This window comes from Branchiostoma lanceolatum, chromosome 14 (genome assembly GCF_035083965.1).
Source record: "Branchiostoma lanceolatum isolate klBraLanc5 chromosome 14, klBraLanc5.hap2, whole genome shotgun sequence".
Lineage (NCBI taxonomy): Eukaryota > Metazoa > Chordata > Leptocardii > Amphioxiformes > Branchiostomatidae > Branchiostoma > Branchiostoma lanceolatum.
Genome location: NC_089735.1, coordinates 12518557 through 12533392, shown reverse-complemented (window position 1 = coordinate 12533392; position 14836 = coordinate 12518557). Strand labels below are relative to the sequence as shown.

Below are 14836 nucleotides of genomic sequence, written 5' to 3'. Positions count from 1 at the left end.
TCGTACTGATGATGATGATGATGCGTACCTGTTCAGCGCTGCTTCCTTCCTCTTGAGTGCCACGTTCAGCATGAGACGTTTGACGAAGCCAGCACTGGCTGCTCCCGCCATGACCTGTCAACAACATAACTCTTCTTTAGGGCAGATACCACAGTCAGACTTGTGCATAGGAAGCCATGCTTTAATGCACTGAAACAATGTCAGAAAAGTATTTACTGACATTGCAAGCCCAAAAAATTCTTATGCACCAGAAAGCCACAACTGTCTACTTAAGAATCATGCAAAGAAAACAGATAATTGACGAGCTTGATCGCTGGGGACAGCTGACAGAAGAAAACAACCCTCAACTTTGACCTACTTCTAGGCTGGAACAGTACTAGTCCACTCAGGGCGTGTGAAACCAAACCACTAAGATATCTCCTTACGCCAAGTAAACAAGTGAAACGAACAAATTTTGACCAAAATGGGAAAGCTGCTCCTTCTAGCCCAAAAGTCTCCAAAATGGACCAAAGTTTTCAAAGGTTTATTTTGGGACTATAGTTGTGTTCTCATTTTTTGCACTCCACTGCGCAACGCAACTATGACGTCAGCCCTTTAAGCCATCTTGTTACAAATTGAAGGGTTCCCCTCAGTCTCAGTCTTTAAACATCTAGTGCTACCAGCAATTGTTTAATCTCAATTTAAACTAGTTAACTGTCTCTGCTAGCTTCAACCTGAAGCTTGTTCCAGTATGCTATTGTTTTAACACTGAAAGACTGAATTCTCAGCACAAACTTTGCTAACAGAAATCTGAGCTTGTAGCAGTGGCCTCGTGTTGCCACTAAGACCTATAGACAAAGAAGGACTATGGCCGAACCCTTCCTTTATGAGTCATAAATCATCACAAAACCCACAAGGATTTATTGTTCATCACAACAAAGAATTTACAATATGCATCATGTATACCATAATCTATATTCATTTTCTGCATATCATTGTGGTCTCATTGTTGTGTTGCTGGCTGGGACAACAAGAAGTTGTTTTTATACCTGTATGAAGAAAAATCTAACTAAAAAGTACTGTACACAAATACTCCATGAATCTAATAATAATAATAATGGTTTATTGGTCAGAAATTACCCCTGCAATGGCAGCCAGTGCTGAATTGCTGCAGGGTTTACAATCACGTAATACACAACAGATACATATTTGCTCCACACTTGAACTTTGTGGAACTGTCGCAAGTGTCTGGGTGGCTGCCATTTGGCGCCAGCAGGTGACCTCAATATGACCTTCCCCAACCGAAGTCAGGTACCCATTCACACCTGGGTGGAGCGAGGAAAGTCATATAAAGTACCTTTCCCAAGGGCACAACATCGGGGCTACCAGTGGTTTCGAACCCGGGACCTCTCATCATCTCACCTTGTCGTATATTCTGTTGAGAAGCCGGGGCACGGTGGCGAATAATGTGGGACGGAGCTCTTTGATGTCGTCTGTCAGCTTCTTCACATCTCCTTGGAAGAACCCAATTCTTGCTCCACTACAGAACAGGTAACACTGTCGAAAACAAAAGTATCTTTTTAAGATTATTTCTTTATTCATGTATATACAACATTAGCATGTACCTACCTACCTACCTAGTCCCTTGACCTCCGTGTCGCTGGGGGGACAAGGTAGCATTTACCTACATCCAAATGTACAAACATTTTAAAAGACACAGAGGCGTCAAAACATGTAAGATTCTTGAAACAGGTACGACAGTAAATGCATTTATTTTCAAAGGGATTTGATTTTGCGGTAGAAGTGGAAAGTTTACAGTTGAAACAATACTATAGCACAAAAACACTGTAAATGCAGAAATGTTCGCGGTGGTTTTATGTTCAAGGTTTTCGCGGTGACCGATTCATCGCGCACTTAAAACCACCCCGAACATTTTTGTCCAATACTGTAGCAGCATGAAACTATAGCGCTGCGGCAAACTTAAAACCACCGCGAACACTCCATTTTCGCCTTAGCGTGAAATAAAAACCACGCGAACTTAAATGCATTTACAGTACTCGCTGTGTCAAGATTTCACAGTGAAGAGGCACCACAAAAATAAAAACACCACAAACTCTCAAAATCTACAGTAATACGAGACATACCAAAACAAAACAATACATTAATCTCAGTACAAGGGGAACCATTTTCTTAGAACTAGGACAAGACACAAACCTACCTGTACGAGTCTCTCAAATATATGTGCCAAGGGAAGATAGGAGATGTGGACATCTTCTGGGGTCATTTTGAACTTTTGCTGCAAGTTAAAGAAAAGATAGAGTCTTAAATCTTCAAGTATCCTCAATATTACAAACACAGATGTTTTGTAGAGCCTGCATGTTCAAATATTTGGAATCATGCTTTAATTTACATATGGCAACAGTAGGGGTGGATACCGGTTCGCTGGACTTGATTCGGACCTTTATAACATCCAAGAACCGAGTCCAAAAACCTGAAAGCCTAAAATCTGTGTCCAAAAAAACCTGAACAAAGTACAAATACATGTTTCTATTTTCTTTGATAAAAAGTGTCTTGAGTCCCCCCTCTGACAAAAAAGGCATCTAAAATAAGTGTAACATTCAAATATCAAACACTGGTTTATCTTGAAAGTCTTCTTACCAAGAAACTTTTATAGTCGTGCGTGTCAGTATTATTCTCTATGCTTAATACTGGTCTAATAATTCAACTGGACAGGATCAGGTCCAGGTTCAGGTCCGGACCTGAACCTAAATCTCTGGACCTAAACTTGGACTTGGACCTTATTAAGCCAAACCGGTATCCACCCCTAGGCAACAGTAACATGGATGCCATCTTCCGCAAAAACAAAGTGACACGATTCCCGTGCACAGGTATAGAGATGTCACAGTTTGTGGATTGGTATATATGACAGATGCAGATCTATGTTTCAGTCAAAGCAATTCTACTCAACACAACTACTCAATAGGTTAGAAACGTACTGCTATAGAGTACAAAGAGCGCTCACATCACGGTAGAGTTGGGCAATACAGGAATATAAAAGAAAATAGCATTAAAGTGCCTGAAAAATCTTTCCTTGAAAAGTTTGGTCCAACATAGAGAATTTTTGTGTTGGGGAAACATGAAGGGTCCAAGCTTTCCCAGTTTGGTCAAAGTTTGTTCAGTTCACCAGCTTTATTTGACATTAAAACAGAGTTGTACAGTTTGGTATTCACAGTGCAGATGGATATATCAGAAATTCAAGAGGAGTCGAAGGTTGGCTTTGTTAAAGGCAACCTAAGCAATATTAGGGCGTGTAAAGTCGTATTTTCAAAATCAATTTTCTAGTGATTGCTATCCATAGTAAGTTAACACTATCCCATTGCATATCGACCATCATGGAGCAAATATGCGATGTCGTTGTGTAGTGGGAACTCATTGAAAATCTGAGCACTTGGGGGGGCCAGCCGTTATTTCAAATCTTCCGAACATGCATGATTTTGACCGATTAGTCCCGAACGCTTCCAGACAATTAATCACGTGGTCATGTCTCAATGTATTCGGACATTGTGATGTCATGCGACCGGAAGTTACCGAAAATTGTCGACAGAAAACGGTTACGGCTGGATTCTGGGTTGATTTTTCCAGAATATTTCCAGTTTTACCCCCTGAAATCGCTTAGGGCACCTTTAAAGAACTCCCAGCCGTTCTATGAGGTTGAGCTGGACCACCCCCCTTTTTTGCATGATTATTGACTAAACCTTTGTGACATTACGTTGGAGCAGAATTTACAACATTGAAATTTGGGTTAGTACTGACCTAACTGTGTACTAGTAATCTGCTCTGCATTATTTGTGATCACCATGCAGTTGTCGTTTTAAAGCAACCTGCTAGGTGTCTCTTCAATACAAAAGGCCAGTTCCAAAGGTGAAGAATTTGTCAAAATATACTACTGGATGAAGATCTATTCCTAAAAGTGTAACCATTAGGCTAATCTGATAGACAGTGACTCACACACCTCGAAAGTCACGGCTACACCTGCTCCTGCTGCAACAATGTTCTTGTGTGACAGCATCGCACCTTTTGGGTTCCCTGGATGGAAAATAGAAGAAATATTTAGAAACAAGATTGGCAACATAAAAAGATGTTGCCATGGCGACGGTGGTCTCTGTTAACGTTTTCGTTTTTAGCCCACATGCAAATAAGGACCTCGCATAAATCATATCAGTCGAAATCTTTCTCTACCAAAATAACACAAGTTGTCCAATGTATAAATATCTTGTTTTCACAAAAAAGATATTGTACCATTTCCTCATAAATTATGTAAATGAGGCCCTCTATGCAAGATTTGTGTCTAACAGTGGCCACAAATGGTGCAAAAATGAAATCCCCATCATTTACCACTATGGATTATAGTTTTTTGTCATTAATTATGCAAATTAAGTTCAATTTGCATAATTGGTATCTATCGATATTTGTCTCTTTCTCAGTTACATATGTCATGTGTTTGAGAGTCCTATAATAGAATTCAGCTGATTTATCAACTGTCCTCATTAATTATGCAAATCAGATATTGATTTGCATAATTGGCATATGATTGTGTGAACCATTACTTAAGCTATCTACACACCAAAAAGTATGATGATCCGTCATCCCCTTCTTGCGTTATTCTCTTTCAAAGTTTGAGTCAAATTCAGCTCCTGCAGTTCCAAAAAAAGCCGCTAGGGGGTCCAAATCTACAGGACATATTTTCCTATCAAAGAGCTATACACCACTTAAAAATCAGGACTATAGCATGTTCAGAAGACGAGATTTGAAAAGTGAAAGTTCCCCTGCAGTACCATAGAAAGTCGCTAGGGGGCCCAAAATCCAATCATCACAAGGTCTCCCACATATCTACCCACCTACAAAATATGAAGACAATACATCCAGGCATTCTTGAGTTATCGTCCCATGGACTTTCACATTCCTGTACAATTCCTAGAATTCTTGCAATCTGCACACAATATAGTAAAAATTTGGCTCGCCCCTGAGGCGTCGCCAAAAAAAGGTGGCTGACTTCACCCCCTTACCCACACTGCAACCTTTCCATTCTCCCAGACAAAAAAATAACACCACTGAGGGTATGTAGTAATGCTTCATTGTGTATATTTGGTATTGCAGACACATCCCCTCCCACACACACACACACAGACACAAATATATACATATACATAAAAAAACACACACACACACACACACAAACAATCACTCACATACATACATACATAGAAACAAACAGACACAGACAGACAAGGTTGAAAAACAATACACTCCCTACACTGCCACAACTTTGCAACAAACTTGGACATACTGGGAAGAGGGGAAAACTGACCTGTTGTTCCACTGGTATAGCAAATTGTGCAGAGATCATCTGGCTTGGGAGGCTGGGAAATGGTGATAAAAGAGGAAAAAGTCTTAAAGACCCCAGTTAAACTATATAAAGGCTGAATAATGTAAACTATAGGCTTCAGTGTGCTGCTGGCAGCCGTGCAGTGTACATCAGTCATTGGAGGCCTGCCTGAGACAGTTTACCACGTACAAGCTACTCTTCAACTTGTGTTTGAAATAACAACAGATATCAGAAATAAAAGTCTTCATCAAGAAGGACACTTAGCCCAGAAATAAAATAATGACAACAATGACGTGTGATTTAGTTTGAGACACTGGCTGGCAGTTCTGTGTACAGCTCTACAGAGCCCCAGTCTATATTGGTTTCTTAGACTGCAAGTACATGTAGACACCAAAATTAAAAGTCACATTTTAAACAACTTGAAAGATACATCCTCGTTCACCAGGACCCTTCCGCTCCACGTTACATCGCTCACAGAAAGGGCCCTGGTAACACGGGATGGCATCCATGGTTATTACGATATCGCCACCAAAACAGCTTCAGCCAATCAGAGGGGTTAAAACCCGTTTGCTTCCTCTCATCGGAAGCAAGCGCGCAAAGAACGCTGGGAAGCTATCAACCAATCAGGTTACGTGTTACTGCTAGCTCATTAATTATTCATGAGCTACAACTGCCGTTTGTCCCAAATAAGGGTTAGCTCATTAACTATTCATGAGCTACAACTGCCGTTTGTCCCAAATAAGGGTTAGCTCATTAATTATTCATCAGCAAGTCTCGTCGACCTGCAATAACCATGGATGCCATCCCGTGTTACCAGGGCCCTTTCTGCAAGCGATGTAACGTGGAGCGGAAGGGTCCTGGTGAACGAGGATGGAAAGATAGAGTCATTGAATAAAGTACAATGCAGTTGATGGTATTCTGTAATAATGTGCTGTACTTCTTGCAAAGTTATACAAATTCCATTTTCAACTTTAGATGAACGAGGAGAAACACTCTGTAGGTTGAATACTCACCACAGCTTCTTGTGGTTCTTGCTTTCCTTGTTCCTAACAACAAAAATAGACAATTTACTATTAAGAACATAGCAAATCCTTTAAGTTTTACAGTCATCAAGTGCACAAAACTTGATTATTCTACATGTACATGTATATCTAAGACTTATGTTACAATTCCATTCTAGTACATATGTAACTCCGCTGTAATTCATATTTTCATTTACAATTATTCCTGACACTTTATTCGAGTTTATTCCATTATTATTGAGATTTACAAATCATGTTACAGTAATAATTTGTTTTTCTTCTTGTTTTGCTACCTACTACTCCTGCCCTGAATACCATGTATATGTACACCTCCTTGTAATTTGTACACGTCACTCTACTGCATTTTCTTTTCCATTGGATCCGTGGATTATATTTCTCTGTGTATCTATGTGTTGTTAATGTGATATGTGTATGTATGCAATGTGAAATGCAACCAGAGTTAAGTATTTGTGCTACATATATTTCAGGTTTGCTTTGTTAGTTTAGCGATTACGGGGTCTTCTTATAAATATGAATTCGTATTGAATATTTCTTTTTATCTGAGTCGAATGTGTGATAGTTGTGTGCCGATTTGTTAAAAAAAGAGAAAACGCTAGAGACCGCCAAAACACCCCTCCCAATGAAATGGTATGGCTACCCTGTGACGTCACAAAATCAAGATGGCGGCCACCACAGATGCTAACGGATCCAATAAAGGTTTTGCTACGCGAACTTGTAATGATAAAAAAACAAAGTATACAAAACTTGTGAATAAAGTGTCAGAAACAGACAAACTTACCTCAACGTCAGTAAAAGGCACTAGTTCAACATGGCATTCTTCGGCCATCTTTCGTGCATCCTCGGAAATGGCCTCCACGACCATGATGCACTTGATGCAGGAGATCCCCTCGTTCTTGACATTCTGCAACAACTTGATGGCCTTGTCGGACTTGTCGCAGACGATGGTGCTCAGTTTCGCTAGAGAGTTAAGAAAAATAAACCAAAGTGTGTGTGAAAAATGAATCAGAGCTTTTTTTCACAGTATAACTAGCATTACTAATTGTGCGCTCCTCACAATTCAGCCCCTGGCTGCAAAGAGAGAGTAGTCGGCCTACCCGATATATATATATACATATAGAAATATATATTATCCAACTTCAAGATCTTCATGTCTTGTAATATCATATATTTCATGAACTTTGTAGCTTAGCATGAGTGTACATATTGTACATTGTGCAGTGTACAAACTTAACAATATATGATATTTACCACAAATGTTTGAGCCACTCCCAGGAAGGAGCCACCATCGTGTGTTTTACAAATAGTAATATCATACTTAAACAAATAGTAACATCAATATCTAGAAGATCCCTAACATACCTTGGTTGACTATGTATGTGATGGCCTGTGGTCCCAGTGTGTCATACAGAGGCACGATCACCATGCTGTACATGTTACAGGCCTGCTCTGTCACCGTCCACTGAAACGACAAGCAACATCTTAACTCTCAGGATCTTCCTTCTTCTTATGGCATCCTCAATTGAGGTGCTTTTTCAAGTAGCAAGTACTGCAATATGGCTTCACTACTAGGGCTGTCTCCAGGACCCATCCTTCCGTCCCAGGACAGAAATTTGCTTCTTGGAACGGGAAAAAAATTCAACCCTTTCCGTCCCAAAAATATCAATTTCATGAGATAGAACTGATGAAAATGTCTTTTTTTTAGCTTACAATGACAGAATCAACAATGAAAATTAGAAAATCGGCTCTCAAGCAATAAGTGGGACGGAAAAAGATTTAAAAGCTGGAGACAGCCCTGTTTGCTACGGATCACATTTTTAGCTTTAAGCACACCAGACCACCGTACCCCTACTCTTCTTGATAAATGTGTTGGGTTCTTTTCGGTGCAGAGGCTTGATGTCCGAGGCTAACACCTGAAGCGTTTGTGGCGATCTCTCCACTGCGACTTTAAGAAATCGCAGATGTGCGTTTCCTATGTTTTACTCGCACCGGCTTTTCAGCAAATGCCCACAAATGCCCACTCTGGCGAAGTCCGCGCTGCACGAATCTGGACAACATGTTGAACATGTTTATGGTATTAGATTTAGCGCCCGTGTCACGATGGCTGATACTTTGGCTGATAAATTGGGTATTTGCTAAAAAGCCATTTTTGCTGGGCGTTTGCTAAGAAGCCAGGTAAGAATCGTCAAGTTCGCTTTATCTAACTTTGGATCGATGGATTGACTTGAAACTCAGGATTAATTAATGGGAGCACAACCTGAACATATTTCAAGCCAAAAGAATTAGATTCGTGCAGCGTGGACTTTGCCAGAGCAGGCGTTTGTGGGCGTTCACTTAAAAGCCGGTCCCTGTTTTACTACTGTGTTACAGAATCGTTTCACGAGCTAATTCAAAACACTGCGAAAACCTCCTTTCCCCTTCTACCGTGAAATTAAGTCTTCGCAAAAATGGCAAAAATGTACAGTATTTGGGGCCCTGCATCACCGCATATGTACTACAACTACAAATGTATGATGTTGTAGTTGACCCTACCTCCACCCTGTTCTGTGAGAAAATCCCGAGGAAAGTCTCCGGGTTGGGCTGCAGACCTCTGGCCAACAGTCCCGAACCAAAATTATGTGCTCTCTCAGCAACCTGCAAGTCAAGCAACAGAATTCCTTATTACACAACTTTTGTACAATACAACACAGGCCTTAGTTGCTTGTGAGTAACAAAGTGTTCTAGTGGGGTCGTATGGCGTAATGGCAGAGCGTTCGGCTCAGAATCAAGTGGTCCCGGGTTCCAGTCCTGTCATGTCACCGATCTTGTGCCCTTGGGAAAGGCACTTTACACGGCTTTCCTCACTCCACCCAGGTGTGAATGGGTACCTAACTTCGATTAGGGAAGGTCGCATTGAGGTCACCTGGTGGCACCGAATGGCAGCCGCCCAGACCCTTGCGGCAGTTCCACAAAGTGTAAGTGTGGAGCAAATATGTATCTGTATGTATTATGTGAACACTGTAAACCCTGCATCAATTCAGCAATCAAGAAGAAATGCTGCCATTGCACGGGTGATTTCTTACCAGTAAAAAACATTATTTTAAAAAAAAATTTGTAAGTAAAAGAAAGATACAGTGGCTCAGTAGGCCAAAATGGAGGCTAATTGTTTAGCCTTACATGTATCAATGCGTCTTCTTAGACGCAAAGAGCCGAAGAGGGAGACATGTATATGCAAAACACAGAAGATAGAATTGTACATTATAAATATTCTTTAAAGAGTTGCAGAGTTCTAAAAATAATAAAATTTTTGTACTTTACTGGAATTGCAATTATGCCATATAATGTTTTGCAGTGTTAAAATTGTTTCAGAATCTTCTTTTGGGGCATTTCGTATATTAGATGCATGTAAGACAACAACAACAAAAAACAAGCACAACTCACATCACCGTATGTTATCCATTCATACGGACCATCCGGGCTGCTTCTCCAGCCCAGGCAAGGACCATTGTCTGTAAAGAAAACGGCTGATTGTTGAATTTCTTTCCACTGCTTGAGTCTCGAATCACATGTTCATAATCTGGTAGCAAGGTGACATACATACATACATAAAGGATATTGATTAATTGATTGACTGATACAGAAAACACCCATTCCTTGACAAAGACTGGAGTTGCATTGTGTACTCAAGATTTGCATGAATCCAAATCCCTTTAAAGGCACCCAGAGCATTTTATGAGGCTTGAAAACTGGAAGTATTCTAGTTGCTGTAATCTTTATAGAATTGACATTTAATGCAACTGTTAACCACATTTGTGTGCGGATTTCTTATCAAAAGTGCTCAAAAGCAGCACAAAAATAAGCTACATGGTGATCTTTTAGTTTCATGCGCCTAGTGTAAATAGACCGATACCATAGCCCCACCTACCTCCGTCAAAACATAGCTATGCAAAATTAAAACATAGAAATGCAAAGATTTGATGGACATGCAGTCACTCTCTCATTGGTTGAACCGCTAATTGTGATGGACAGTCAGGATCAGTCTACTAGGGCTTGGATTTTCTATCAGTTCTCGACACACAACGACATCGTATCTTTGCTCCTTTAATGTCGACATGTAATGGTATAGTGTTATTGAAACTAACTCTGTGTAGGAATGACTAGAAATTTAAGTTTCTAGCCTCATAAAATGCTCTGGATGCCTTTATCTTAATATCGGAAGCTACAATGAGGCTACAGAATCTTAATTTGTTGGTTATCAGATCTTTCAAAAATATGATTAACTTGGGGACCAGGTTTATGCCTTGGTGCACTAGTTTTTTATAGTCAGGAGTGAATACAGCTATGGTTTCTAGTTGTATTGTTGTTATAAAAGAAGAAGGATTTATACTTACCAGACACCTTCAAGCCCCTCTGGAAGCACTCGTAAAGTGTGTTGATGTCACCGCAAAGGGATTCTGCTAACTTCCCATCCTCACACAGCACAGAGACCCTAGCATACTCCCCTCCCTGCCAAAAAAGGAAAAGTTGACAAGAGACATATGCAACATTATACTTGTAAGATTTGTGAAAAGTTGCCACAAACATTCTATTCAAAGGGAATGTCAAATACTAGCACAAAAAGAATGTGCAAAAATTATAGGTCTCACAATTAGATAATGTTTTATTGCAAAGATACATATGTTTGTGCTTTTGCATAAGATTTTCAGCCTTTGTAGGAAGCCATGAGTAAAGAGCCCTCTGGCATTAAGTTTTCAAATGATACTGTAATAGAAATAATGCACTTAAGTTCGAGTGGTTTTTAATTCGCAGTAGAGAGAAAATGGAGTGTTCGCGGTGGTTTTAAGTTCGCGTTTGAAACAATAGTAGCGCTACAGTCATAGGTGGGAAAAAAGTTTCGCGGTAGTTTTAAGTTCGGGCTGCAAACATAAAACCACTGTGAACATTTCTGCATTTACCGTATATGATACACAATGAAATTCATAAAGTATCAATGGAAATATGATAGACCGAAATCAAGTTCCTAGACTTTTTGTGTTAAATTTACATGTAGGATGCCTTACCGGTACTTCTACAGACTGTCTGTTGAGGTCTATGGGAGCTTCCATGAGTGAGCGTGGGGGGGACAGTAGATAATATCCAAGAGTGGCGGCACCGACGGCAGCTCCGACGCCCAGGCCTAATGCCCTGTGGTTGTCACCCAGATACTTGGTCAGCTCGCTCATATCTGGAAAAAAGTAGATAAACACTTTAACTGTGAATTGTAGCCAAAAACAAACATTTCTTTTAGTGCCCAAAAAATGGAAATGAAATAATGCTGAAATCTTTATAGTGACATTTGATAACACTGTTTTAAGCACATTTGTGTAGTAACTTCATACTTTGAGAATTTTAAAACCACGCAAAAAGTGCCGTACAATGATCTGAAACTGTAGAATCTGCAGTTTTAGGGAAGCACACTCTCAGCTCAACCACCAGCAGCTGCATATGCAGTTTAGTTCAGGTAAAACTGGACAATTTTCTCCACTCAAGGAGGTTATATGCTCCACTATACCATACGTCTATACAACAGACAATTGCAGACTGTGTCATAGTTGTTGTTGTGTCATATTGTGTGTAACGATATGTTGTGTAAGATCAACGAAATTCAGAAGTGCATGTTTTTGTATGAACTATATGTACTTCTGCGATGTTGATTTAAACGAATAAAGATTTGAAATTTGAAAACTGCAATTGGCCAAGGATAAAACCAGCCTGCAACATAAGTGCGACATTGGGTCAGTAAGTAGGGGTCCCAAAATGCAAAGAGCATTCTTCGAAGTAGCATCCTTGCACTACAAGATTCAATATACTACAACGACATGTATGTACATCCACAAAATGCTTTTTGATAAAGCAAAAGACAATGAGGATAAGGCCACACCAAGTTAATTTCTTGGTTTACAGAATTTAAAAAAAAATGCTAGATTGGAAAATCAACATGAAAACAGAATCTCAGAGGAAAGTTTGTACTTTGGTGCACACAATTTCAGGGAGTGAACAGGGTCATGTGCAAGTTTTCACCGCGCAGCCTTCTGTTTTAATGATGTCCTTGTGCTAAAATTAAAAAAAACAAAAAACTGTTAACCAAGAAATTAAATTGGTGTGGCCTAAGTGGTGCAGGTACACCAGGGCAATGTTATTTCAACAGGTGGGAAACTACATCGTACGATTCTTTGTAACAACATTTGTTATCCTCTCTTAGCCTTTTCATCGCAGTTAAATAAAAACGTCTGTTATGTGACAAATGGAGAATAAATCACATGTACACGGTGAAAAACAAGCTTGTAAATTGTCGAGCACGTGTACAAGGTCATTTATAAATATACCGTCACAAAGGCAGCCTGTCGTGCCATGCACTTTGCCCTTCAATTCCACCCTGGACTTTGACTGCGTCTGTGCCTTAATATGTTCATTAGAACTTTCCTCAGATGATGCAACCTGAGCAAAACTCCCTCGCAAGCATGTTTCTACGTTGACATGAAAGCTACATACACTATACAAGTAATTAAGACAAAGTCGGGATTGTTGAATTAACCAGGAAGGTATCAAAATCTGTATCAGAAATGTTCCCACACTAAGAAATCCGTCCAGGCTAGAAGAAACCTGAATCCTCAGCCAACATTTCTTACTCACCAGCTTTTATCAAACATAACCTAGTTCATAAACCTGCTAACAAAACTATGTGCCCATTGAGCAGTTTGGGAGAGTTTAAAAGAGTTGATCTTTAGACTTCGTACTTTAGTCTGGCCAGGAGATCATAATGGGAAGAGCTATCAGTAACACCCTGGCCAAAGTCTGGCTGGCAAATAATATCTGGTCGAGATGCATCTAGCTACTGTATGACCTAAAACATTAGTGATCCATAAGGCCTTTAAATAACATAAAATCGTTGCTGTAACAACAAAAACAAAAAAGAGTCTTGCTCCCCCCTACTCCTTAGTCCTTCTTTCTGATCCTGTTCTCGCTAGTTTGCTTTCCATATTTCTTTTGAATTCGGTAGAATATTTTGTAGAATTGTTTTACTGGTATCATCTACCAACAGGATGTGATGCAATTTTGGGACTTAATTAAGTTAATTGAATTTGCTTTGCTCTTTAACAATGTTGTCTTTTTAGCTTAACCCTCCTAAACTAAACAGCACTATTTTCTCACCCAGGTTCTCATGGTATATTAACACTGCACATCCACACAGGATAGCTTCCAAACCAAAAATTTACAGCCGCAGTAGCTTTAATTTCAAATTGAATATGATATAATAACCATTCCTTGAAATCTCAAGTTTTGCATAGCAATCAACCTCAAATGTACATTTTAGCATACCAAGATCAGGGAACATCTCCCGATATCTACCTTTCTAAATAGATGTAATCACTTTATAAACATCTGTCAATTCTTCTCATGTACAACCATTTACCAGAATAAACTACGCTGTATCTTAGCTAAAAGTCAATAAAAAGCACACATCTTTAGGTATCAGCTAAACAATCATTACTTCATTACAGCTACAAACAGTATGCCAAAAATATACATTTGAAATTTAAAAGGCTTGGTAGAAAAACAAATTCTCCATTGTGTGCATATCGGCTGACATTACTCGCTTTGTAATGTTGTAAGGTAAACCATTATTATTTGATCTTTAACAGTGAGGGATAGAACATCCACGAAAAACAGACTATTGTTCCTCCTTGGGCAGTAAGAAATGTTGAAGAAAGTAGGTAAGAACTGTTCGATACTTACAGGGCGAGCACCCTACAACAGCAAGACACACGTTGCACTAACGTACTCAGGTAAAATGACCTTTGGTCTGAACAAACTGGTTCTATAGCTACACACCCCCGTAACACTGCCCCTAGTCATTAATGGGTGGGTCCATACAACGAGAGCCAATCAGACGCTCCAATCAAACTTGTTGATCCACTTGGCTCTAAGTTAAAAATTCCCAGACCAGGTACAGACATACCTGTAGGGGGGCGTGTCACCATCAGCACTTTAAACTATGCTAAGCAACTGGAGAATTGAACTCAAACACATAAAAGCAATAAAAATATGACCTGCTGAATGAATGAAAAACAATACGTAGGACTTTATCTCCTGCATAGATACTAAAAGATCAAATCAACAAAAAAGTATGAATCGACACACCTAGTATTACTCTACATAACAAACAATGATATTTTTGTTCTAAACTTGACCTCGCAGTGAAGGAGAACAAAAGAGAGTCGTGAGATGACCTTGAAGCCTTACACAGCTGGTTTTCTAAACAAAAGACCGAACAAATGTCTACACTTATGTCTAGACAGAGGGTCAATGCCCTTATATATGGCCAATATTATGTTACTACTGACCAGGTACACATTCACATGATGATACGCAGGGTAAGATTTTTGCCGGTTTATGCCCAAAATATTATTCC

The 14836-nt window shown here is 39.6% G+C and overlaps 1 protein-coding gene across 3 annotated transcripts in view; it reads right to left on the bottom strand.

Moving 5' to 3' along the window:
* Window positions 1-14836, bottom strand: part of LOC136448252 (long-chain-fatty-acid--CoA ligase 1-like) — a 33088-nt gene that overhangs the window by 10123 nt on the left and 8129 nt on the right. For 2 of the 3 annotated variants that reach the window (XM_066447563.1, XM_066447562.1), the window contains 12 exons: window positions 11445-11608; window positions 10776-10890; window positions 9826-9893; window positions 8938-9039; window positions 7768-7867; window positions 7187-7365; window positions 6379-6411; window positions 5348-5399; window positions 3992-4065; window positions 2198-2275; window positions 1402-1536; window positions 29-114 (listed from right to left, as the gene is read on the bottom strand). In XM_066447563.1, coding sequence (XP_066303660.1) covers window positions 29-114; window positions 1402-1536; window positions 2198-2275; window positions 3992-4065; window positions 5348-5399; window positions 6379-6411; window positions 7187-7365; window positions 7768-7867; window positions 8938-9039; window positions 9826-9893; window positions 10776-10890; window positions 11445-11606 — 1184 coding nt within the window. In that variant the 5' untranslated portion in view covers window positions 11607-11608. Of the gene's footprint in view, window positions 1-28; window positions 115-1401; window positions 1537-2197; window positions 2276-3991; window positions 4066-5347; window positions 5400-6378; window positions 6412-7186; window positions 7366-7767; window positions 7868-8937; window positions 9040-9825; window positions 9894-10775; window positions 10891-11444; window positions 11609-14160; window positions 14283-14836 lie in introns of those variants that run through there. The other variant, XM_066447565.1, reaches the window with a different exon arrangement.